The sequence below is a fragment of the Vipera berus genome (genome assembly GCF_964194415.1).
Source record: "Vipera berus genome assembly, chromosome: 1".
Classification (NCBI taxonomy): domain Eukaryota; kingdom Metazoa; phylum Chordata; class Lepidosauria; order Squamata; family Viperidae; genus Vipera; species Vipera berus.
The window spans coordinates 126,379,173-126,403,135 of record NC_138202.1 but is presented as its reverse complement, the minus strand read 5'-3'; the positions used below and the strand labels follow the sequence as shown (position 1 = coordinate 126,403,135).

Here is a 23,963-nt window from a genome sequence, read left to right as displayed (position 1 = left end):
TCTCTATGGGGTTCAGGTCAGGTGAGTTTGCTTGCCAATCAAGCACAGTAATCCCACAGTCATTGAACCAGGTTTTGGTGCTTTTGGCAGTGTGGGCAGGTGCCAAGTTCTGCTGGAAAAGGAACTCAGCATCCCCATAAAGCTCGTCTGCGGAAGGAAGCATGAAGTGCTCCAAAATCTCCTGGTAGATGGCTGCATTGACCCTGGACTTAATGAAGCACAGTGGACCAACACCAGCAGATGACATGGATCCCCAAATTAACACAGACTGTGGAAACTTCTCACTGGACTTCAAGAATCTTGCAGTGTGTGCCTCTCCATTCTTCCTCCAGACTCTGGGTCCTTGGTTTCCAAATGAGATGCAAAAGTTGCTCTCATCAGAAAAGAGGACTTTGGACCACTGAGCAACAGACCAGGTCTGTTTTTCTTTAGCCCAGGTAAGACGCTTCTGATGTTGTTCAGGAGCGGCTTGACAAGAGGGATATGACATTTGAAGCCCAAGTCCAGGATCCGTCTGTGTGTGGTGGCTCTTGATGCACTGACTCCAGCCTCAGTCCACTCCTTGTGAAAGTCCCCAACACTTTTGAATGGCCTTTTCCTGACAATCCTCTCCAGACTGCGGTCATCCCTGCTGCTTGTGCACCTTTTTCTTCCACACTTTTCCCTTCCACATAACTTTCTATTAATGTGCTTTGATACAGCATTTTGGGAACATCCAACTTCTTTTGTAATTACCTTTTGAGGCTTTCCCTCCTTATGGAGGGTGTCAATGATGGTTTTCTGCACAACTGTCAGGTCAGCAGTCTTCCCCATGATTGTGATTCCTACTGAACCAGACTGAGAGACCATTTAAAGGCTCAGGAACCCTTTGCAGGTGTTATGGCTTAATTAGCAGATTAGAGTGGGACACTTTGAGCCTAGAATATTGCACCTTTTCACAATATTCTAATTTTCTGAGATTGTGGATTTGGGGTTTTCATGAGCTGTAATCCATAATCATCACAATTATGACAAATCACGGCTTGAACTATCTTGCTTTGCATGTAATGAGTCTATCTCATATATTAGTTTCCCCTTTTAAGTTGCATTACTGAAATAAATGAACTTTTGCACGATATTCTAATTTTTCGAGTTTCACCTGTACTTGCCAGATGTTTTATGAATCACAATGCACAGCAAATTAAATCAATCTGGTGTGCACTGGGCATATTGAAACTGTGTATGTCCAGACCATTATATGACCATATAGTTAGTAGTCATTCTCCAAAAATCATAGTCCCAATAAATCCAAATGGTATAAGAGTAGACAAAGGCTTGTGTGTAAATATAGAGCATGACAATGAATAAACTTGTAAATGATTATCAATATGTGTATGAATGAATACTGGTTCCATATTGTAGTGCAATAATGGCTTCTTATTGTAGTTCCTAGAATTTAATTTCAGGACTAGATTAAGTGGTGGATCCATAATTAGAAACAAACTACATCTGAATGTAGAGGGGAGAATGGTTACCGGAAAGGGGACATGCTATAGTATAAAACTATAAATACTATAGAGCAGAGGTGTCAAACTGCCGGCCCGCGGGCCAGACGCGTCATCAGGAAACCGCGCCCACCCCATTGCCGGCAATGGAGAAAAAGCTCCCATACGTAGTGCGAGGTCACGTGACGTCACAAGTTTGACATGTCTGCTATAGAGTGATATATATCTCCCCCTTGTGTAATACTGGAGAGAAGAAGCCTCAAGTTGTCACATTGTTCTCCCTCCAAATATCTTTACTGTTTTATTCCAAGAGCTTTTAGTTCAACATTCCTTCTTATCTTAACCATCTGAATTTGATTTCAGGATCTTCTAATCCTTAAATAATTGTTTAAGAATATATAAGAAAAAGAGCTCCTAAATTTTTAGTCTAACGAAAAATTGATTGGCAAGAAATTATATTATACCTGTTAAGGAAAATTCGTAGTTCTATTTTATAGCAACTAATGGTTCCTAATTCAATCTACAGCACAAGACTCTTGCCCACTTCCCTCTGCAGCTTCATCTAGGGTTCCTGGGTATCCTAAATCCTTTTTTTAAAGTTGCCCTCTGTCTAGTCCAGGGGTAGACAACCTCGGCTCTTTTATGACTCATGGACTTCAACTCCCAGAATTCCTGAGCCAGCCAAGCTGGCTCAAGAATTCTGAGAGTTGAAGCCCATGAGTCAAAAAAGAGCCAAGGTTGCCTACCCCTGGTCTAGTCCATATCCAGGTAAAGATAAACAGATATAAGAAGAAAATAGCAAAAATCTAACATTGTTCATCAACAGTTTAGAGCCACATGCCAAACTGAACAAGAACACAGGTCAGTCATAGTTTTTATGGCATTCATACCTATGGCACTTCTATTTTAAATTATACTAATAAATTAAAACTGCATTTATATGCTAAATTAGCATGTGCAACTTTTTCTTTGGTTCTGTATATTGCTTTTCCCCACCCACTGCATTTTTTTTTCTTCCGTGACATCTTCTTAATCTTTTCATCCTTTTTGAGGGGGGGGCAAGATGGGGGTCCAGGGTATGACACAAGGATGATTGTAGCGAACTATTATACTAATTAGAATCAAATCAAGCCTTAAGGCTTCAAAAGCATCTGATTCTTCTGGTCACAGACTTGTGATTGACCCAAGGGCTTATAATGATCTTGAATGAATGCTTGCTTGGTATGCTTCCTGTCTGAATAAAAGCATGATAGATGAGGCTTCAGCAAAGGAACCATCTAAGATCCGACAGAGAGAGGATATGTGAGAATGGTTTAAATGAGAAATAGCCTGAGGGGAACATTTCTCCTCTTTTCTTGGAGGCTTAGCCTTTCTAGAAAGAGAAGGGCAGTGTTTTCTATCTTGTGCTCTTAACAGCATTACCCAGACAAGGATTCAATCCTTATGTTGTGCTTGCAGGATCTCTGCTACCCAACCCCTAGGCCGAAACTGAGTGGATGAAATTATGAATTCCACATGTGTCTTAACGGGTATTGCTTTTCAGCAAAGCCTTCTCTTAAATCAATGAGGTAGCGTGCACTAAGCACATTCTGCCCTTGTCCTCCCCCCTTTAAAAAAAAACCAATGCACAGACCAATGCTGTGACTTACATATCCTGACATTTGCCTGGAGGTGGCCAATCGGTATATGTAAAGGTGAAGTAGCTTGCCTGTCTGAAGCGTGACATGACTATTTTTGTCAGATGGGTAATTGTTGCTATCACCAGAGTGCATCTGCTGTACATGTCCTGTAATTAAAGATCATGCTGATTATTAATTCCACCAGAGCTCCTCCACAAAAAAAATTAACTTTAACAAGCCACTGTTAAATTAGGACAAGGAGAGGCCTTAGGAGTGTCTCAATAAATACGTCTACTTTAAGTGGATAATATTTTCCAACATCTGCATTTCAGCAAAGTAACAGAATCTAATACACAGTATTGACCAAACATTGGTTTACTGTGACAACACAGCTTCTCTCATTATCAGCATGAGGACATAAGGGTCAAGCAGAAGACCATACCTTAGATAGGTTACTTTAACTGGACTGGCACCACCACTGGCTTGTATTGCAACAAACACAAATATACCCTGGCCAATTTTTCTGGCCTGTTTTCTAGTTTTTTGGGGGTTTAATGGATTAAGGGAGAAGATTTGGACAGGAAGTTTGCCAAAAGCAAACTTTCCCCCCAGTAATTTTCCCCTTCTTCCCCCAAACCATTTTTCAAGTGGTTTGAAGCCTTGAGGGTAAATAGTGGTAATAAGAATGAGAGAATCCCTTAAAACCACCCCAGGAACCTGGTCAGATGAGGTGTACAGAAACCTAAGATGGTGACATTAGATTTAGTTCAGAAGGCAACAGGTCTGAAAGATCCTTGAAAGGCCTCCATTAGAATGTTTAATGTTCCTATCTCTCACCTTATCCCAGCTTTGCTGGGTAGACAAGTTGATGATTGATTATACTCCAATGACAGTACTGGATCTGAGTTGTTCATGACATTGTTCCTTATCAGCAGGGAAGTCTTGGTGCATATATCAGGGTTCCATGCCATAAAATAGGACAGAATTGGGAGGCTGCAATTTACAATTGTGCCATCAAAACATCAAGCAAGAAAGTCTCGGAGGAATCTTAATCATGAATGCCAACAAATAGAGAAAATAATAGGAAAAGGAATTTGAAAGCTCTTTTTAAGATTCTCAGAGGGATCGCAGAAGAATTTACAGCTATAATATATATAAGAATAAACATGGAAGAGTCATGTGTTAGAGGTATTTGAAGTAAAAGGAAGAGGAAAATATTGTACTAAAATCAGATTATAGTATCACAAAAACCTCTATATACAAAATGTAATCTGGAGTTGGGTGCATTAGAAAATAATGGACAACAAGCAATAAGTCATGTGTGAAATAGGAAATAGTGCAGCAGGTGCATTGAACTGTTTAAAGATGCAGCTGAAGATGCAACTATATATCAGCAGAAACCTGCATAGAAAATAGAGACATAAGACAAGGCACAAATTACAGAATCACTGCACAAATTCTTCGTGCAAGCAAGTTTTCTTTAAGAACTTTCAAGGAAGAATAGATCCCGACATGATGCAGGAAGGTTTCAGGAAAGGCAGAAGAACGCAGGGTTCAAATGGCTAATTTAAGAGAGATAACGGACAGAGTATGAATATTTAAGAAGGAAGCTAACCTTTGTTTATTAACTGTAGCAAGGTATAGCTGATGTGTGAATGTGTGAATATTTTAAGGCTAATCACTATGCTGATTATTATTCTTTGTGATAAACAAAACATTTCTGTAAGAACTGTAAGAATATTCAGAAACCAAGGAATTTTGAAGAGGAAAGGGAGTTAAACCAGGATGTATGTTATCATTTTATCTGTTTGACTTATAAGAATGGCAGGATTTATAAGAGATGAAAGTAGAATCAAAATCTGAGTTCAAAATATTAATACTTTGAGATATGTAGATGAAACTTTTATTAGCTGGAAATAAAGAGGATTTAAAGAGTTTATTATGAAAGAAAAAATAGGTTACTGTTGAAGGAAAAGTCTTCATCATGGTTCAATCCAAGCCGGGAATAAACAACATGGCGACTGCCTTAGAAAGAAGGTTGCAGTTTATTGAAGAGGAGAGCCAGACAGAAAGATGGCTCGGAAAGAAAAAAGAGTGAGCACATGTAGGGAGTGGGTTTTTATATGCTCTGGAGCCTTTTGTTTGGAGTTTTTCCTGTGGCATGAACTTTGACCTGAGTCTGAGTGTGCCTTTCTGGTATTCCGATGGTGGTGGGTTAATCCTATTATGTGCCAAGGGTCATATCCTGCTTCCCTGTGGCTGTGGCTGATGACTCTTAGATTTTTGGTGTTGATTCCAGTGATCTTTCTTCCTAATCCCAGCTTCCTGATTGCAGTCTTTCTGACAAGATTATCATCTGCATTTCTACAGAGCTGGTTTCTGCTTGGGGAAGGGAGTCTTGGGGCTATTAAGAAAACTGGGCATGCTTTTCTTCCTCTTTAAGATCCTTTGAGGAAATATATTTTTCTGCCCTTTTAATATTTCCTTCTCTGGGGAAGGGGGGCTGACCTCCCACATTACAAAAAAGGTTTAAATATTAAGAAGGCAAACATAATCTCAACCTGCATGATTATTGAACTTAAAACTGACGAAATAAAAATTATTAATAATTTGTGGCATGGAGCTCGAGAGTAAATAGATATGGATAGGGCACTGGTGTGGTAAAGAAAGTTAATCTAGGCAAGATAGCAATGACATTATTGAGAGAAGATAATGAATCATACTTTTATGATAAAGATAAAAAGAATAAAAAATAATGGTCTTCAGCTATAAAAAGCTGAAGATACAGAAAGAATGAGAAGAAAAAAAAGACCCATACTTTCAAATGTGTTTAGCGTGGAATGTAAGAAGAATCAGTTATCAGTCCAGAATCAAATATAAATTCTTTGTTCCCTGGAATAGAGAATAGAAACTCATGCATTCTGAGCATATGTTGAAAACATGTGATGTGAGATGGAAAAGAGATTAGGTAGATAAACACGATTTAAAAAGTGATCTTAAGAGCTACAACCTATTGTGAGAAATGTCAAAATAGTAGGCATTTGTCCATACAATCCCTGATAGTATTCAAACTATGGTTAAAAAAGCTGAACTGGTCACTGGGAAGTTGATAGCCTGCGTTCGAGAGCTGAGCGCCACGCAAAAGGGTGAGTCCTCGCTACTTGCCCAAGCTCCTGCCTACCAAGTAGTTCAAAAGCATGCAAATGCAGGTAGACAAATAGGTACCATTTCAGTAGGAAGGTGTTCTGTGCATCTAGGTCAGGGGTAGGCAACTTTGGCTCTTTTATGACTCGTGGACTTCAACTCCCAGAATTCCTAGCTGGCTCAGGAATTCTGGGAGTTGAAGTCCACGAATCATAAAAGAGCCAAGGTTGCCTACCTCTGACCTAGGTGTACATTCGTGCTGGTCACATGATCATGAAAGGGTTTTTGGACTACTCTGGCTACTTCAGCTAAGAAATGGAGTTGAGCACCACCTCCTAGAGTTGGTTTTAACTGGACAAGGGAAACCTTTACCTTTAACCAATGTCAGAACCAAGTATGAAAAAAAAATCTGGAAAAGAAAATCAGGCAATGTACTTTATCTGTCTATTTAACAAAAATCAAAAATTTATCAAATATAAGATATGATCTGTATGTAACACCTTGAAATTTGCCCAATATTTTTCCAGTATTGCTCAGTTCCAGAACTTTTAAGGATGAACTGAGTTCTGAATATTTACAAAACAGAACCCTAGGAGTCTATCTAAACAGGCATTTTCAAGAGGCAAGTAGTCATGATGATGATTATTTCCAAGTCAAGAGTCATTTTTATTCTAATAATTAAAACATTAACTTTAAAAACAATGAAATTAATATATACTATTTATCCTTTGTATAGGTACATATGAGCTTCTGTTTATAGGCACGTGTGAGCCCATCATTAACTTAGTCCAGAAATAATGGATTGTTAAACTCTAAATTAATGATATATTAATTCTAATAAAACATTGAGAACTGATACCATTGTACTTTTAAATGGAGATAAGTATGGTTTAAAAAACCTGTTCTAAAAAAAGCAGAAGCATAGATTAGTTTTTAAAACATAGTTCATAACTGTTGTTTTATTTCATTTTCTGCTTTAAAGCAATAAACACACACAGAGAGAATATACCCTGAAATAAAATATACCATGCCAAAGGCATTCAATATTATGCTCCAAATAAGAAAATCATATAACAGACTGTGAAAATGATTGGTGAACAACTTTCCCTAACTCTAGAAAAGGCAGCAAGAATATTTGCTTGTTAATGCCATGAGCTTGGTACAATAGTAGCATAATCCAGAAAAAAACCAATTTATGATCCAACAACACTAATTAAATTCAGTGACCATTGTGAATTGTCAAGTACTGCAAATTCATATCTCAAATTGAAACTCAATAGAACTTGCATTGTCTTCCCCAATAGCCGTACAATATAATGTGCATAAAAGGCTGGCATATTTTAGCGGTAATGTGAAAAAGATTAGCCTGAGATGAATTTGGTTTCATTTTTGAATTGTGGTTAGTGAACAGCAAAAATGTAAGAGAGATCTGTAATAGCGTAAGGAAAACAATAGGAGGCAGACATTCAGGATTTGCTGAACCCTTCTAGAATTTTCCAGAAGTAATGCAGCTTTGAAGATCCGTTTCTATCCATCAACACCCCACCCGTGGCCTGGCTCATTTGAAACTTATCTCTTCCTACTGAACTGGCTTTCACTGTTTTAGTTTGACAAAATGATCTTTGTGGCAAGATAAACGCACAACCTTTCAGCAATAAGATAGACCTCAGTGATTTTCATTTCTGCAGGTTTCAGTGTTTTCATCTATATCCAGGTAGTTACTTACTTACAAACAGGGCTTTTTTTCTCATAGAACGCTCAGAACGGAGTTCCGGCACCTTTTTTGGATGGAACCTTGTAGGTTAGGCAAGGCGGGTTATATGATGTGTGAGTTCCGGCACCTTTTTCTTTTACAAAAAAAGCACTGCTTACAAACAATATATGGGTGACTGGTTGCAAGTCTCCTTGATGCTAGAGGAATTCTTGGAAGAGAGACCAATAGTAATTCAGGATAACTACCTTCCAAGGCTAAGCTCTATTTCATCCATGAGGCAGGTACTCAACAGGATGAGTAATATACACATTTCTTATCTGTAGTTGTTTTAATTTTATTTGAGGGGGGAATGAGTTTGAGGATCAGCTGGGGTTTTTTTCCCACAGTAACAAAAGATCCTGTCATATCGCACTCACACTTCTAGATATCTTTGCAAAGAAAATCTGCTTCACTATGGGAAACACACCATACAATTTCAGTTTAAGCAGATATAGGAGATAGAGAGGCTAGGAGAGCACAATCTATTCTTCCAGAAGCCTGGAATGAAGATACAGCCTTGCTGTTTTCTTTTAAGATAAATAAGGGTGTTTTTGTTTATAACTATCTTCAAAGGACAGGGAGACTACAGAAAGATAAAGTACTTCCTATTCAGTGCAACATTTTTCAGGAGATGTAAACCTGCAAACCTCTGGATTGTAAGGTTTTGTTTTCAAGATGCAAATTATCCCATAGGATTAAGCAAAACATTTAAAACTTCCCTAAGTATTTTTATGGTATTAGATAGTAAGTCGAGAAGGATGTGGTACCATTCCCCAAATATGTTTGAATTAAGGAGTACTACAAGCAGTGCCAATTTTAGAATATCATATTGTGTTTGTATCCATTTGTGTGTGTGTATATGGTTGTGGTGACCAATCCAATGGCATTCTCCCCATTATGATTTTTAATATTTTCCAGTTCTTTCTACATTACTGCTCTATACTTAGTTTTCTAGTAATCATTTTGCTATCATAAAGTATCATTGGTGATTTGCTAATCATTCCTAAGAAGCCATGATTTACGTACTTGTGGGAGATGAAGCCTGAGAAACATCATCTCTTTGTGTCTTCTATTCCACTGATTAGGAGTAGGGATAATAAAGCAAGTATCTACACCACTTTTTCCTAACTGGATGATTGATACTGTTCAAAAGAAAGAAAAGCATCCTTTCCCCCATCATAGAAACAGATGGCTCAGATATGCAGGCTTTCCAAGGGAGCATATAACCACACTAACACATTTTACTATTTGTTTTGGAAATCAATCATTTCTTTCAATGTACGGTACATTATTTGGGCTTGGTTCTATCCACTTCTATGTGTCTTACTAAATATAGTCCCCAATGAGTTAAAGAGTTCCAACTAAGGTTGGCTCAACATTTTCTCAACAAGACAGTAGGGTGGTTGCAATAGGATGCAAAATGATACTTATAATTCATAATTTGTAATGACTTGAATTAGAAGTGGATCAGATAAGAGAAAAGACTCATAGCAATCGGGGAATCTTAACATGAGAAGGGTACCAAGCAGCAGTAACAGAATAGGAACAGATGTAAGAGAATGCTCCAAATGAATCTGGTAAAATGGTTAATGTCCAAGATAGTTGGAAGAAGTTAATAACTGCTGTGGTTTCGATGTTTAGATGCACCAAAATACTGTTAAGGAAACATGGTAATTGCAAATAGATTTTCATTCAATTGGATAGTTTTGCAGCTGTCTGCTATAATTCTCAATCTGCATGTTTAAGTATTTCTCCCCCTTTCTTTAATCAACTAGTTATAATTTTATCAAGTTTTGCTTTTGTATTCTCGGATGTGTAGGATAGTAGCAGGGTCTGCTTTTGGTAACTGCAGCCTCCAGAAAAGGTGTTCATTTTGGAGCATTAGGCAGAATGACTCCTGGGGAAAAAAACACCCCTAAAAGCCACCATCAGAGAGATCTTATTGTACCCAGAGAGAGAATCTCCATTTTTTTATGCTGCTGGAGATAAGTCGATCCTACACTTTAGCTGAATAAAGTGAACGGACATGTGAGTGTGCCCATTTTGCATTACAGCACATTTTCTGTTTATGTCACATAAATCCCTTTCTCTGAACGCCAACAGACAGCTAAAGCCACGTGGTTGGCACCAAAAGGCATCATTTGAAAATCCATGGTATGCTGAAATATGACATTTTGAAAGAGGAGAAAATAAAACAAAAGCAAGATATCCAAAATTCCTCTTTGCATTCTGTTGCATAGTTCAAGGATATAGAAAGTATGATGTGATATCAAAGCAATTAAGTGGATTGCAGTCAAAGGGACAATTGACATTTTTGCCTGACAAGTTTTACTAAGTCATCAGAATATGTCTAGAAATGAAATTAAAAGAAAAAAAAAGGTAAGGAAGGGGTTAGAGGTCAAATATTGCAAGTGCATTAAAAATGCAGCCCATATTTCCAGTTTTCCAGAAAATGCTTTATTACTGCATGCATCAATATTATTTAGTGGAAAATAACAGTCAGAAAGAAGCCTTTGGCAATATATCACAAGTCTTTTCCTGTTTTTTTTTAAGGAATAACTTTCCCTCTAGCTTTTATCTCCTCTCTTTCCTCATACCTACCAGTGTCTCCTGTTGCTGCTCTCATTTTATCCAAAACAACTTTTTCCCATTTATCTAGCATCACCTTGCTGATTTGATTTAGAATTTGCAACATCTCAAAGAAGGGGTTCGTAGTGAGAATTGCCTTTGAACGTAGCCGTTTACACAGTGTCTTCCAAATCGTGGATTTGAACGCTTCACTTGGATGCCAGTGGAAGAATATACTTGGACCTGCTCATGATGCTTTATAGCAAGGGTCTTCAAACTTGGCCCTTTTATGACTTGTGGACTTCAACTCCAGAATTCCTCAGCCAGACACGCTGACTGAGGAATTCTGGGAGTTGAAGTCCACAAGTTATAAAAGGGCCAGCTTTGAAGACCCCTGCTTTATAGCATCCAAAGGCCAATCAAACAAGGAAGAATATTGAAAGCCACTAGATTTCATCAGAGCTGGCATCTATAAGTATGAGATATAAACAAGAAACTACTGTTTTGCTGTTGTTTTCCTGACTTCAATATTTTTGCCTATTGTCATCTAACAAAAGAGCATCTGTGCTCCTGAACTATGTACCAAAGCACATCCTCTCGCCTGGATCAGTAAGTAATGGTACTGCATGGATAAGAGTGCCATTGCAGAAAGCAAATACTGTTTTTTTCCCTTTGGTTTTAGAATGCATTAAGAAAACTGTTAATCCCTAGGTTAATTAACCTCCTCTTTTATTTTTAGACAAACTCATTGTTGTATTGCAGGCAGCAAGAATAAACCCAGGCAATTTCAAAGTATTTTAATGCCAAAGGTGAGTTGCTTAGATTATAGGGAGAGCATTAACATAATGAATTTAATTCATCAAACTTCTCACAGTTTAACTGTGTTGCTTTTGTGGAGAAACAGTCTATAGATATCCAGGATCTATAATTTTACTTGGTACAAATGCAATTAAATATTTGCATCTGAATGCAATTTGAGATCTAATCTAAATGATGAATACCAAGCCGTTAATGTTTTGATTATAGGGCAGCTAGGATGCTTCACAGTGTTTTTCCTCATCCCTTTTAATTTCATCTTTTTAAGAAAATAACTTTAAAATCGCCTAAATTATTGGTGTGGTTCAGTTGCCTCCTCCAAACTTCTCATTATCGTAATACTTGTAATAATTATAATTGTTCCTAGTATTTGACATACATATGAACACCATAGTGTTCTGTCTACTATCCCAACTGACAGATAAATACATATATTTTTAAAGAACAGTACAGGTAGTCCTCAACTTACAGCCACAATAGGGACCCAATTGCAATCAACAGGTGACCAGTCCTGATTATAACAACCATTTTTACGTCAGACATGATTCAAGTCACACAGTTGCAGGTCTGAATCCAACTTCCCCAATAGCATTTTTTTTACCAGAAACAAGCAAAAAAAATGTTGCAAATCATGACTTTGGCATGATGCAAACTGGTTGCCAAGTATCTGCTTTGCAATCTTAACTATGGGGATAGTGTAATAGTTGTTAAGTTCAAATTTAGACTGTAAGTGTGTCTCCCCCTCCCCCCTCGGCCATTGGTAATTCAAACCATTGTTAAGCAATAATTATTGTAAGTATTAGTTTCAGCATCCATATGACAATGGGTTCTTCTAGGTGAATTGTGAAGTTGCTGGTGTTGCTCCAATTATTAATGTGGGAATCAAGTTCGGAACAAGTATTTAAACAGGTGAAGAGTTAACCTACCAAGCTTAACAGGCAGTTTCAACAAATAACTGTAACATTGGGTGGAAATATTATGTAAATGAATAGAGGGCTTGCAGGCTTTCTCCTCTAAATAAATTTCCCTTGGGTCATTTCACACAAGATGCAAAGTCCAATCTGAGTTTGCCATTGAGTGCAGCCAATTGTGTCTTCTAGCATCACAAACCAAATATCTCATGGTCATTATGTTTGTAAAGTATGTTTTTATCTCTTCACTTAAAACATCTTTGCTACACTCCTGGAATCTAACAGGGTAAAGAGGTCTTTGGTAGTCTCTCTGGTGTGAGTTTGAGAATTAAAACTTTACAATAGAATTAAATTAGTGTTTTCTAATGAAGCTCAGGTGTTGAAAGAACAGAAGCATACAAAAGAGAAAGCAGATTGCAACAGTGTAAGAAATGTATTTCATCACTTAAGCTTATATTTTCCAAATACAGACATGCTATATTTACTTTAAGACACAGGGGTGTTTTGTTTTGCTTTCCACCCTTCTATTTTTCTTCCTAGGTATTGTATAGATTGGGCAGCTGTTATTGTTAAGGTAGTTGTGTTGCCAGAATTCAAAATCTAAGCGATCAATGGGTTGGATCAAAAGCTGGCAGTTTGCTACACAAAACAAGTCAGTAATTGGTAAACATACTTTCTGTCCTGGTACTAAATGTAAAGCATAATTGATAGGCCATGCATGTTTTTACATGCACCCATGTTATATAAGAAGGAAGTTTTCTGCTATAATTCTCAGAAAAATCGTCTCCCTGAACTCCTTTTCTTTTGTCATAAACCAGCCAATTTAGCTGTCCAATAGGAGAAACCATCATTCCTTAATTTAGTCTATTCTATTTTCTAATAGCTCATGACAAGCTTCTAACTTTTAGCAGAAAACTGCATCTGTCGTTTCCACTTGTTAGATTTAGTCCTTTAGGCAACTGCTTCCCATGTTAATCAGGGAGAACAGCTTAATAGGAGGAAAAGAGTCCTTATTTGAGGAAGGTGACCAGTTCAGAAATGTGAAAAATAAATATTTTTTTTTAAAAGGGACATCAACAACTTCAGAAGAAATAGCTGCTTTATTTATTTAATGTATTTGTTTATATCCTGTCTTTATCATTTTTATAAATAACTCAAGGCAGTGAACATAGCTAAATACTCCTGCCTCATTTCCGTCCCCCCCCCCAACAACAACCCAGTGAGATGTGTTGGGTTGAGAGGGAGTGACAGGCCCAAAGTTACCCAGCCAGCTTTCAGGCCTAAGGTGGGACTAGAACTCACAGTCTCCTGGTTTCTAGGCCAGCACCTTAACCGTTAGACCAAAACTGACTTTCTATTGAGACAGAATCCCCACAAAATCTAAGGTTTAATACCTTGGTTTGCTTTTTCCCCTCCTCTCCAGTGTCAATATCAATCTCTCCAGAAAGTTAGCTTGCTAATAAATGGGTGTTTTGTGACTGGCCACGCTCACTATGACATCCCTTTTAGAACAGTGACCCACCCTCAATGATGGTCTTTTGTGAGCAGGCCAGTAAGAAGCCTCGCCCTAGCAGATTGCTTGCCCCTGTTGCACGGGATTCAAGAAGCTTTCATCAAAATGTATCTATCTGTAGTTCTGGTTGCAACTGCCAAAAATGGGCAGTGATCCCATTTTTCAAATACCGTTTTCCTCAAGTAAAGGAATTTTAATTGTGGCTATCTCAGCAGAAAGAAAATGCATTAAGTATCCTATTACTGTGTAAGATACAAAAGAAAAGGGGGATTGTCTGAAATTTTCTCCCCTCCTTTGCTGCAAAGGCTTTTGCTTTTTTATTAGTTTGGGTTTCCCCTTTCTTGTGAAAACTATAATTAAGGTTGAGATTTCATGCTTTATTTTTTTTAGGCACTAATAACTCAAATGAATTTCTTATCACAGATTCTTAAAAGGCCATAGTTGGATTTTTCATATGCTTTGAAAATTGTGAAATTATCTATTCTGGCATTATTATAATCCGGTAGAGAGTATAATTGGGGTTCTGAGAGGCAAATGGTCCACTGGTGTAAAAGGAAGACAAAGAAGAAGCAGAGCCCTCTGCAGCTGCTTACATCAAATGACACAGATATGCATCTTCTTCATTGCTTTTCCACAATCAATTGAGGGAGGATTGTTCAATTGAAGATGGCATATCTGCAGTTGGACTGTTTCATTTCAAAATGAGGGGCTCACAAGTTTGAGTGCTCTGCTAATAACACTTGATTAGGGAATTGGAAAGCTGTGGTGAAGGAAAGGTCTGAAGAGTTCTCCTTATTATACACCCAATTCAGAAGTTCACCCTCACTCCAAGTGCCTAGAAGTATGCATAGGGGCAGGCAGAATGAACTCCCATTCAACCCTGCTTTCTTTGCCACTTCCTTCTTGCCAGTCCTCAGAGCCCTTCAGGAATTGTTTATTGTGGAAGCCATCTCTATTCTCTGTACTTAGAATTCTTGTCATGCATGTCATTATAGGAGAAATAAAGCTAGCAGGTTAGATTGCTGTTAAAAATGCCTTCAAGAATTTAGTGGGTGGAGCGTGCCTTTTTATTTCTTAGATAAGTTAATAATAAATAAAAAAGTGCCTTCTTTCATTTAGTGTATAGAATACAGGTCAACAACCCGGAGACTAAGGGCCATATACCATTTCCCCACCATGTGTTTCAGCCCCCGCCCCCTCAAATTATTTAGGAGGCTCAAAATGTCAAAAACTAAAGTTATGAGAATCTTGATATTGAAATGCTGTCTCTCTTATATTGTCTTTCTTTTCAGACACAATTGCACCCATAACTTTTTCCTGCAAAGTTTTGTAATATTTTCTAGGAGTCTTCTTGACCTGCAAAGTGATTGTTTAATAAATGTTTTCTTGGGGTGAAGACTGACTGCTTAAATATGGCGTTTCATATGGTATAATATTGTACAACTTCAATGTTTTTTTTAATAAATAAATCCTGCTCTTTGCCATTCCAATCCTTCACATTCTTAGGTTCACAGGAAAAACCTGAAAGGAAGGGGTAAAAGAAATCCTTGCTCTAGTCTGTGTAGAGTAGCTGTGATTATTTATTACCTGAAATCTCCTGTCTAATTAAATTTTGTGTATTTTATTTCTAGGTGCAAATATTGGAAGCTCTCCAACAAGCACAGATATTGCAGTCATTGGAGGTAAGAATACAATATTACTCGAACAAAGACTGTATTTCATCAAATAGTTTTTTGGAAGAAGTGAAACAAGACTTTCCATCTTTGACCAAAACAACAAGTATACTCCACTGAATGAAGGGGTTTTTCCCCCTAAGAAAAATTAATAATGTGTTGCTATGTAGTTCTATCAGTGGAGTGGGGGATGAACTCACTGGCACCACCCTGTCTATAACCTTATCAACAAACCCTGATACCATCCCCATATTATACGGGAAAAAGAGTAAAATAGATAACTTGTTCCACAAAACTATCTCCTTGTACATATTGGGAACCTCCACATAAAGCAGAAAACAGGTATGGAGGTGAAGTATATATTCTCTAGTTTTCCATTAACATCTATATGAACACTTAAAATTTCCCAATGTATAGTTAAATTCATGAAGACATGAAAAAGGAGAGGAGCAATAATTCAGGCTTCCGACTACTACAGAACAAATTGAGAAATGCCGCTGTAGTATGGAAGCTCATCTAAGGCACTGTGAGACATTTTATATTCCAAAATATTGCCAAACTATCCCCTTGAAAAATTGAATGTTTTAGAAATCCTGTCTATCTATCTATCTATCTATCTATCTATCTATCTATCTATCTATCTATCTATCTATCTCTTTATCTATCTATCTCTTTATCCCCATAAAGAGTATTAGGAAACAAAAGATCCTTTGAAATTACTTGATGAAAGTAATGGAATGAACAAGAGAGAGAACATTGTTGGAAGCATAATCAGAATGCTAAATACAGTTCTTCTTCCCTTAAGCTCTCAAGAGTGATACAGGTATTGCCATGCTCCGTGTATGGGGCTTTATATTACTTCCACAGGATATTTATTTTTACACAGTATATATATCCTGTGTGCTATTTTCTGTTACTTTCACAACCAGGAGGCACCATATAGAATAACATTTTGGCTACCAGTGTCTGAAGAGTCCCAGTAAGGATGAAGGTGATCACATGATGGACATCTTGTCAATATAACCAAAAGGTTTTTGAAGGTAGCTGTAATAGATCATCAATTCATACTGTTTATTTTGGGATGGAACATTATGAGCTTCTGCCCTCACCAGGAGAATGAACACACCAACAAAGAGATTGGGAAAAGATTTTGATAATTGCATCTCTGAAGCTTACTAAGAAACACAGGTTATGTGAAAAAGGCATTTAATCAAGACAAGGCAGCTGGAAAAAAAACAGCCAGTAGTGTAAAATAAATTAAGACTGCTGATTTTACAAAAAAAAAATGCTTGTAGATGGGGCAGCTGAAAAGCAGAGCTAATAAAAGAAGGGCAAGACAATGTAGACAAACAATTGGCTGGAAAAAAAAGGTTTTGTTTTTTTTTAAAAAAGGTAAGATGGCCTAGAGCAGGGGTCCCCAACCTGTGGGCCACGTCCCACTGAGCCGTGTGAAGGGATGGCCAGTGCACACGGGCATGCACTCACACACCCCACACTCGCGCTAGTGGCAAGCATCCTGCCAGCGCTAGCATTGCCCCGCCACCCCAAGCGTCCTGCCGGCGCTATTGCCACCCTGCCCCCAAGCGTCCAGTGTTTCGTTCCCCTCCCCTGAAAGGTACTAATCCAGCCACTCTAGAGTTGATTAGCTTTTTTCTGGAAATGGTTCTTTGAGAAAAGGAAGTGATTTGTCTTCTGGTTGTTTTCTGGCTCTCCGGCGTATTCTGAAGATATCATCAGTGGTAATGAAGCTTCAGGGAAATTAAAGAAGAAAAAGCAAATAAAATAGAGGACAGAAAAGTTTCCTTGTTCTTTAATCCTAAAATAGTGGAAATCCAAGCATTTTGAAAAAGATACAAGAAACCTGTTTATATTTGTACCTTATATAATAATCTTGAAAAAGAGAGAGAACTGTTAATAGAAGAGTATTTTGTTGTTTGGTTAGAATATGACTAAAGAGTTGATTAGCTACTTCCATAAAAGGGATATAAGAGCTGTAAAACCAAGGAAATGAAGGAAGGAATAAAGAAGAAAGATAAATAAAGTTGAATATAGAAAAAAAGAAGAAAAAGGAAATTACAGTATATCTAAAACAAAAGAAAAATGCATCTCTGATAATCCCTTCCAACATATACATATTCATCCTGTTATTAGGCAGAAGGAATCTTTCCAATGTGCCTCTTTAGTAGTGAAATTGTTAAAAATATTTTTGTCACAGTCAGCTTTTCCTCTCAACAATCAGGAGACAGAATACAACAGGGGTGTCAAACTGCTGGCCCATGGGCTGGATGTGTCACACAGAAGCCGCGCCCACCCCAGCTCCGGCAAGGGGGAAAAAGTCACAATACGTCGCGACACATCATGTGATGCAGCGAGTTTGACACCCCTGGAATACAACATGCACCACATCTCTCATAGCTATGCTGCCATGGAAGAGAAACGAGAGAGGCAATGGTGTCATAATATATAAACTTCTAGCTTATTTATGTTGAGGTGCTAGCAGCAATATCTTAAAGGATATTTATCTTGGGTATGTCTAGTTGAGGGGTAGGCAACCTTGGCTCTTTTATGACTGGTGGACCTCAACTCTCAGAATTCATGAGCCAGGTCTAGTTTAACGAAGAGAAGGGCGAGGGGGGACATGATAGCAGTGTTCCAATATCTCAGGGGCTGCCACAAAGAAGACTGAGTCAAGCTATTCTCCAAAGCACCTGAAAGCAGGACAAGAAGCAATGGATGGAAACTAACCAAACAGAGAAGCAACCTAGAACTAAGGAGAAATTTCCTGACAGAAGCTGTGAATGCTCCAACACTGGAAGTTTTTAAGAAGAGACTGGACAGCCATTTGTCTGAAATGGTATAGGGTTTCCTGCCTGAGCAGGGGGTTGGACTAGATGACCTCCAAGTTCCCTTCCAACTTTTACAATGATGATGATGATGATGATCTATACCACAATAAACTAGGAAATCAAATCAAACGTGGCATAAATAATTATATATTATTTCTACAGCTATATGGTCCTGTGCAGATTACTTTGGGGCAGACATGAACTATTTTTAAGAGAATTGGAATTGGAATTGGAGATAAATAATTAAATTGTTTGGCTGAGTCATCTGATGATCAGAAAAGTAGCATGTAATCGTTTCTTCCAGTCTTCCCCTATCCTTAAAGCTTCTACCAATTCTTTGACAAGCTCTCCTGCTATTGCCGATTTGGTAAAATGGGATGCATCAGTCAATTTCTGGTCTGTTTTTTTTTTTGTTTTACAGGACCCCAGATATTATTATCCCAAAGCTTTATAATGTTAAGCCTCCTCTTCTTCTTCCTCCAGCTACTTCCTTCTCCCCACAAGTCATAGGAGACAAGGATGATCAACTGTTTGTAAAAAAAAATGGTTCCCTGATGAAAACTGCCAAGGCAGAAATATCTTGCAACAGTTGAGTTCTAATCCCATTAGCACCTTGTCATGATAACTGAAGTTGATTGCTCAAATTACTCCCAAAAGGAGTATTTGATGTGTCAACGTGAATGGTTTGATTCTTTTTTGTTTCAAATGCATCTGCTGATTTTTATGCTTGTTGTTTGCAGCAATTAATTTACCTAGAGTAGTTCAATTTCATGTAGTTCTATGTACAGGTAGTCTTCAACTTACAACAGTTCATTTAGTGGCCATTTGAATTTACAACAGCATTGAAAAAGGTGATTTATGACCATTTTTCACACTTATGACTGTTGCAGCATCCCCATGGTCACAATTTACATTCGGATGCTTGACAACTAGTTCATTTTTATAATGGTTGCAGTGTCCTGGGGATCCTCTTTTGTTACCTTCTGACAAGCAAAGCCAATGGGGAAGACAGATTCAGTTAACAGCTATGTTACTAATTTCACAACTGCAGTGATTGACTTAACAAATGTAGCAAAAAAAAGTCATAAAGTGGGCAAAACTCACTTAACAATTTTCTCATTTAGCAACAAATTCTGGGCTCGTTTGTGGTCATAGGTTGAGGACTACCTGTATTTCCCTTTTGGCCTATCCTCCAAAATATTAATTTCATCATTTTACAAGTTACTAGGAAAATACTGAATTGTTCTACATTCCTGTGCAGTATCTAAAGAGCATTACAGCTTATTGTGCTTGGGGAGTCCACTGTAAACCTTAAGAAAAATGATGAATTCTATGTGAATTGAATCACATTATTTTAATATATAAAATAATAACTTCAATAACTTAACAGAGGTTCTAATGTTAATTATTGTGAGCTTGCTTTGAGATCTCAGGAGAAAGATTGTTTTAGAACCCAACATTTGGGCTGTGCAACCCCTTGAAAGCGTGTTTCCTCCAGAGATGCTTTGAGTAAAGCACACTTCAAAGCACACTGCAAAGCAATGTGTCTCCTGCTTCTAAAAAATGAAGTGAAGCTGCCATGGTGCTTAGATTCACATTGCTTCTGTGGGTTGAATATGCCAGAAGAGATTTTGAAACAACATAGTGTTAAGCGATGAAGCACATTGCATAATTGCTGTACCTTGTGAAGAAGAAACATGACCACTTTGCACAGGCCTATTATTTCTAGCCTGATACTACGCCTGTTTTAAAAATTGAACTGCCCACATCTGGGAGTACATCACAATCAGTGAACCAAAGAAAAAGTGCTAGATCAATTTGTATGCAGACTAGTTGGGTAGGCAGAGATAAAAGAACTTGGTTGCTGAGCAACATCTGAGGAGGAAGACCATCTTTGCCTTTTGTAACATGCCTTATTTCGCTTAGTGTTTCTTAAGTTCTCAACCAGCCTCTGATTTCCCACCAGGATTTTTTTACGATCCTCTGATTCACTCCATAAGCTGCCATGTATTTAGTCAGAGTTACGAAATGAGCCATTGGCAAGAATGGTGAAGAAATAAAATTGTATCAAATGCCCACTGTATCAGCAGCAAAATTCACGAGGGCCTCCTGCTCATGTTCTTCAAGTTGAACTGGGTTTACTCTCAATTAAAACTTGATCAGCTTTAACAATTTATGAATTTATTTCTTGAAATGAGTCTAAATTTTGACTAGACAATGCTTGGATTTGTTCAAACAACTAAGTAGTTGGAACTTGCATTGGATTATATAAACCTTACACAAATCTATAGCCAGTTCTCATTTAGACTTTTTTTTAAAGCTGTTTTATACTGTAGCCTTCCTCAAGCTGGTCCTCATTTGATGTCTTGGATAAGACAGTTAGAAAATATCAACATGTTTTCCCAAATAAGGATCAACTATAAGTTAACAAGAATAAAAACCAGGGCATCTGTGTGCTCCCTTGTTTTTTTTTTGTTTTTTTTTCCTTTACAAGTCCTCTTTCTCTCAGCCTATCCTTATCATTACAATGTCAGGGCCCTTTGTTGATGTGGGGTTGTTATCTTTCTTTGAAAGTCTTAACAGAAAGCATCCATGTGGAATAAATCAAATCCGGGGCCAATGTGTTTGTGTATGTGTGTGGGAGGGGGTGTTCTTAGCATACTTGGAATTATTAATGGAAAAAAAAATTCAAATGTTTCTCCTTCCCTGTAGGTGTTATTGCAGCCGTGGTTTTAGTCTTGATTTGCCTCTTGGTGGTGATGCTGAGGTACATGTACCGGCACAAGGGTACCTACCATACCAATGAAGCAAAGGGAACTGAATTTGCCGAAAGTGCAGATGCTGCTCTGAAAAATGACCCTACCCTTCAAGATGCCATGGATGAGAACCGAAAAGAATATTTCATCTGAAAGCAAAAGCAGCACCCTTGAGACACCCTTTGTTTTTCTCTCCTTCACAAGGGTCAATGCATTTTTTAAAAAAGGCAGCAGGATATGGAGATTACACAAAAGAGAACAAGGCGACTAATTGAAATATTGCTGTATAACAACAGCAAGGACTGGATGCCAGATCTATAGCTGTTTATTTGATTAACCACACCGCTTGGTTCAATATCAGATGAACAGAAAGAAGTCTCAGGATGGATGATTTAACTGATAGCAGATAAAAGCATCAAATGTCAAATCCTGACATTTGGCAAAAATATCTGGGTTGATGGAAAGCCCCTTGATAGATATATATACTGATTCATCTCTGTTGATATAATATCTTGAAGTGAATTTACAGCAGCAGGAGAGAAAAAAAAACAAGCATAAAAAAAGGAAGGTGGCCCAAGAATATTGGCCATGATTCGTGTATCTTGGTTTTCCTTAACCTGCAAAAGCTTATCAATGTGAATATGCTTATTTGCTTGATCTTTTTTTTAAGAATGCTCTGAAGTTGCTTCTGCTTTGTTATGTTTTTTTTTAAAAAAACAACAACAATAACCTAGCTACCCGATTCTCACAGGAAAAGACAGAAAAGTTTTAAAAATGAAAGTGTCATTTCTGGATATTTCTTGCAGTGAACATATCTAAGAGATGGGTTTATTGACTTCTTAACCTTTAATGCCATATCAATTATTTTGTACTTTTATTTTAAATAGTAGAGCTCTCTACCTCCATCGGTATTACCTGCTTAATGCTGAGAGTGATCTCAGTATTTAAACATGGGCAGTTTAAATTCATTGAGGTTGTTCTACCTCAACTGAGGGTGAGCTGTGGAAAAGAGAATTTTAGAAGCACATGCATAACCAATCATTTAAGTTCACATAGGGGAGCCTTTTCTTCAACTTTGCCTGAAAATAGAATGAGATCCAGGAAAATAAAAGTGCTTGATTAGTCTTAGTCTTACCCAAAATATTTCTCTCCCCTTCCCCCAACAGTCTGAATTTAAATTGTGCCCAATTTCTGTGACTAATGTAACGTACTAGTCATTGTTAGCTTTCTGACAATTTCCCCATGATTATGTTTTTGCTGGAGCTGTGGTTATACTAGAGGGGATTAGCAGTGTAGTTTTTGTAGGAACAATAGTACAATTGCAGTAATAATAGTTCAGTGTTGTTTTTTTCTTCACTGCTCAAATTATAAGAAAAGAGAGCTTTTATCTTTCAATTTACTGATGGCCTCCTTACTGTTGTTCTTAAAGAGTACAGGAGAATCATAAATTAGCAAAACAACTCTGGAGTTGGGACCGTCTCTGGACGGAATTGTGCATTTCATTAAATTTCTTTCTATATTTTGCCTCTGTTAACCCATCAAGTCCAGTCCAGTCCAGACTGACTGCTGTAGGAATTACTTTGGCAGGCCAATCCGCCCCCCCCCCCATTCTGAGAAAAAGATCAAATTTTTATATGATGGACCTTCCTAGTCTCATTTTAAAAATCATGTACTAAATTATTATCTTCAGAATTGTTTGTTGCAGGTGGAGAAATATGCTGTGTGACCAGGAAACTGTCACGTACCTTAGATCAGGCATGTCAAACTTGCGACGTCACGTGACATTGTGCGACATATCAGAACTTTTTCCCATTGCTGAAAATGGCATGGGCGCGGTTTCTCTGTGACGCTCTGGCCTGCGGGCCGGCAGTTTGACACCCCTGCCTTAGATGCTTCTCTTCAAGTTCATTTGAATTCAGTGAGTCAGGTGGTAGCAGATTTGGGATCACACTGAAGTATGGATGGAGTTTAGATGTACATACAGAACTCTTGTGAGCTACAGTATTGCTTTGGCTATAGAGATAAAACCATACAACAAGCTCAATTCCTGCTAATATCAAGGTCATATCCATATAGTAACTTTCCTGGTAACTACTATTCCTCCTCCTTCTGAGGTCTGTTTTAATCTTCCTGACCTAATCCCATGTTGGGATTTCATAATGATCTCCCATCTTATTTCTAGGCTTACACATAACCATAGGAAAAACAGTTTCTGAATGTGGTATGATTTTTCACTGTCCAACATTATTTTTTTATCACAGCCTCCTCATTTATGACACATTGCTGTTTTGTTGACAACTCTGACCCAGGGTCTGCATCTTTCTGGTGATTGGAATCATATTTAATTCCTGGGAGTGGCAAGAGTAATTAAGTACCATAGTGAATAAACAGAGATGGAAAATAGGAAAAAATGGTATTCACTTTGGGAAGCTGTCCTTTTCCAGAGTTATTATTTTACTTCTCTCCTGATTTTGGTTTCTTTCTTTGTTTTTCCTAGCAGCTACTCTTAAAGAAAAATTAAGCTTATTATAGAGCTTGTACAATGTTTTTATTGTGTTTTCTGCCTTAATATAATGAGAATCTATCTACCTTGGCAATTTTAATGATTGTGTCATCAAATTTATAACAGGACAATTCAAGGAATTCCAGGTCTGCTAAAAGGTGCCTTAGTTAGCCTACCTCTGCTTTAACCAAAGAAAAAGGTTCAAATGGCTTCACTCTCTCTCTCTCTCCTGTCTCTCTTTTTGGAATATTAAAATATAGGTAAATAATTTAATTTCCATTGGTTTCTTTCAGAAATGTTTTCAAAAACTTTTGTGTGCCACTGTTTCCATTCATGGTGAACAGTAGCTTGGGAAAGGAATCTTTCTCACTCCTTAT

General features: G+C 37.7%; 1 protein-coding gene across 2 annotated transcripts in view; it reads left to right on the top strand.

Annotated features, from left to right (window-relative positions):
* GYPC (glycophorin C (Gerbich blood group)) overlaps positions 1-23,963 on the top strand; it is a 68,614-nt gene that overhangs the window by 21,605 nt on the left and 23,046 nt on the right. The window contains exons 2-3 of one of the 2 annotated variants that reach the window (XM_081335476.1): positions 15,440-15,490; positions 21,040-23,846. In XM_081335476.1, coding sequence (XP_081191602.1) covers positions 15,440-15,490; positions 21,040-21,236 — 248 coding nt within the window. In that variant the 3' untranslated portion in view covers positions 21,237-23,846. Of the gene's footprint in view, positions 1-15,439; positions 15,491-16,595; positions 18,916-21,039; positions 23,860-23,963 lie in introns of those variants that run through there. The other variant, XM_081335475.1, reaches the window with a different exon arrangement.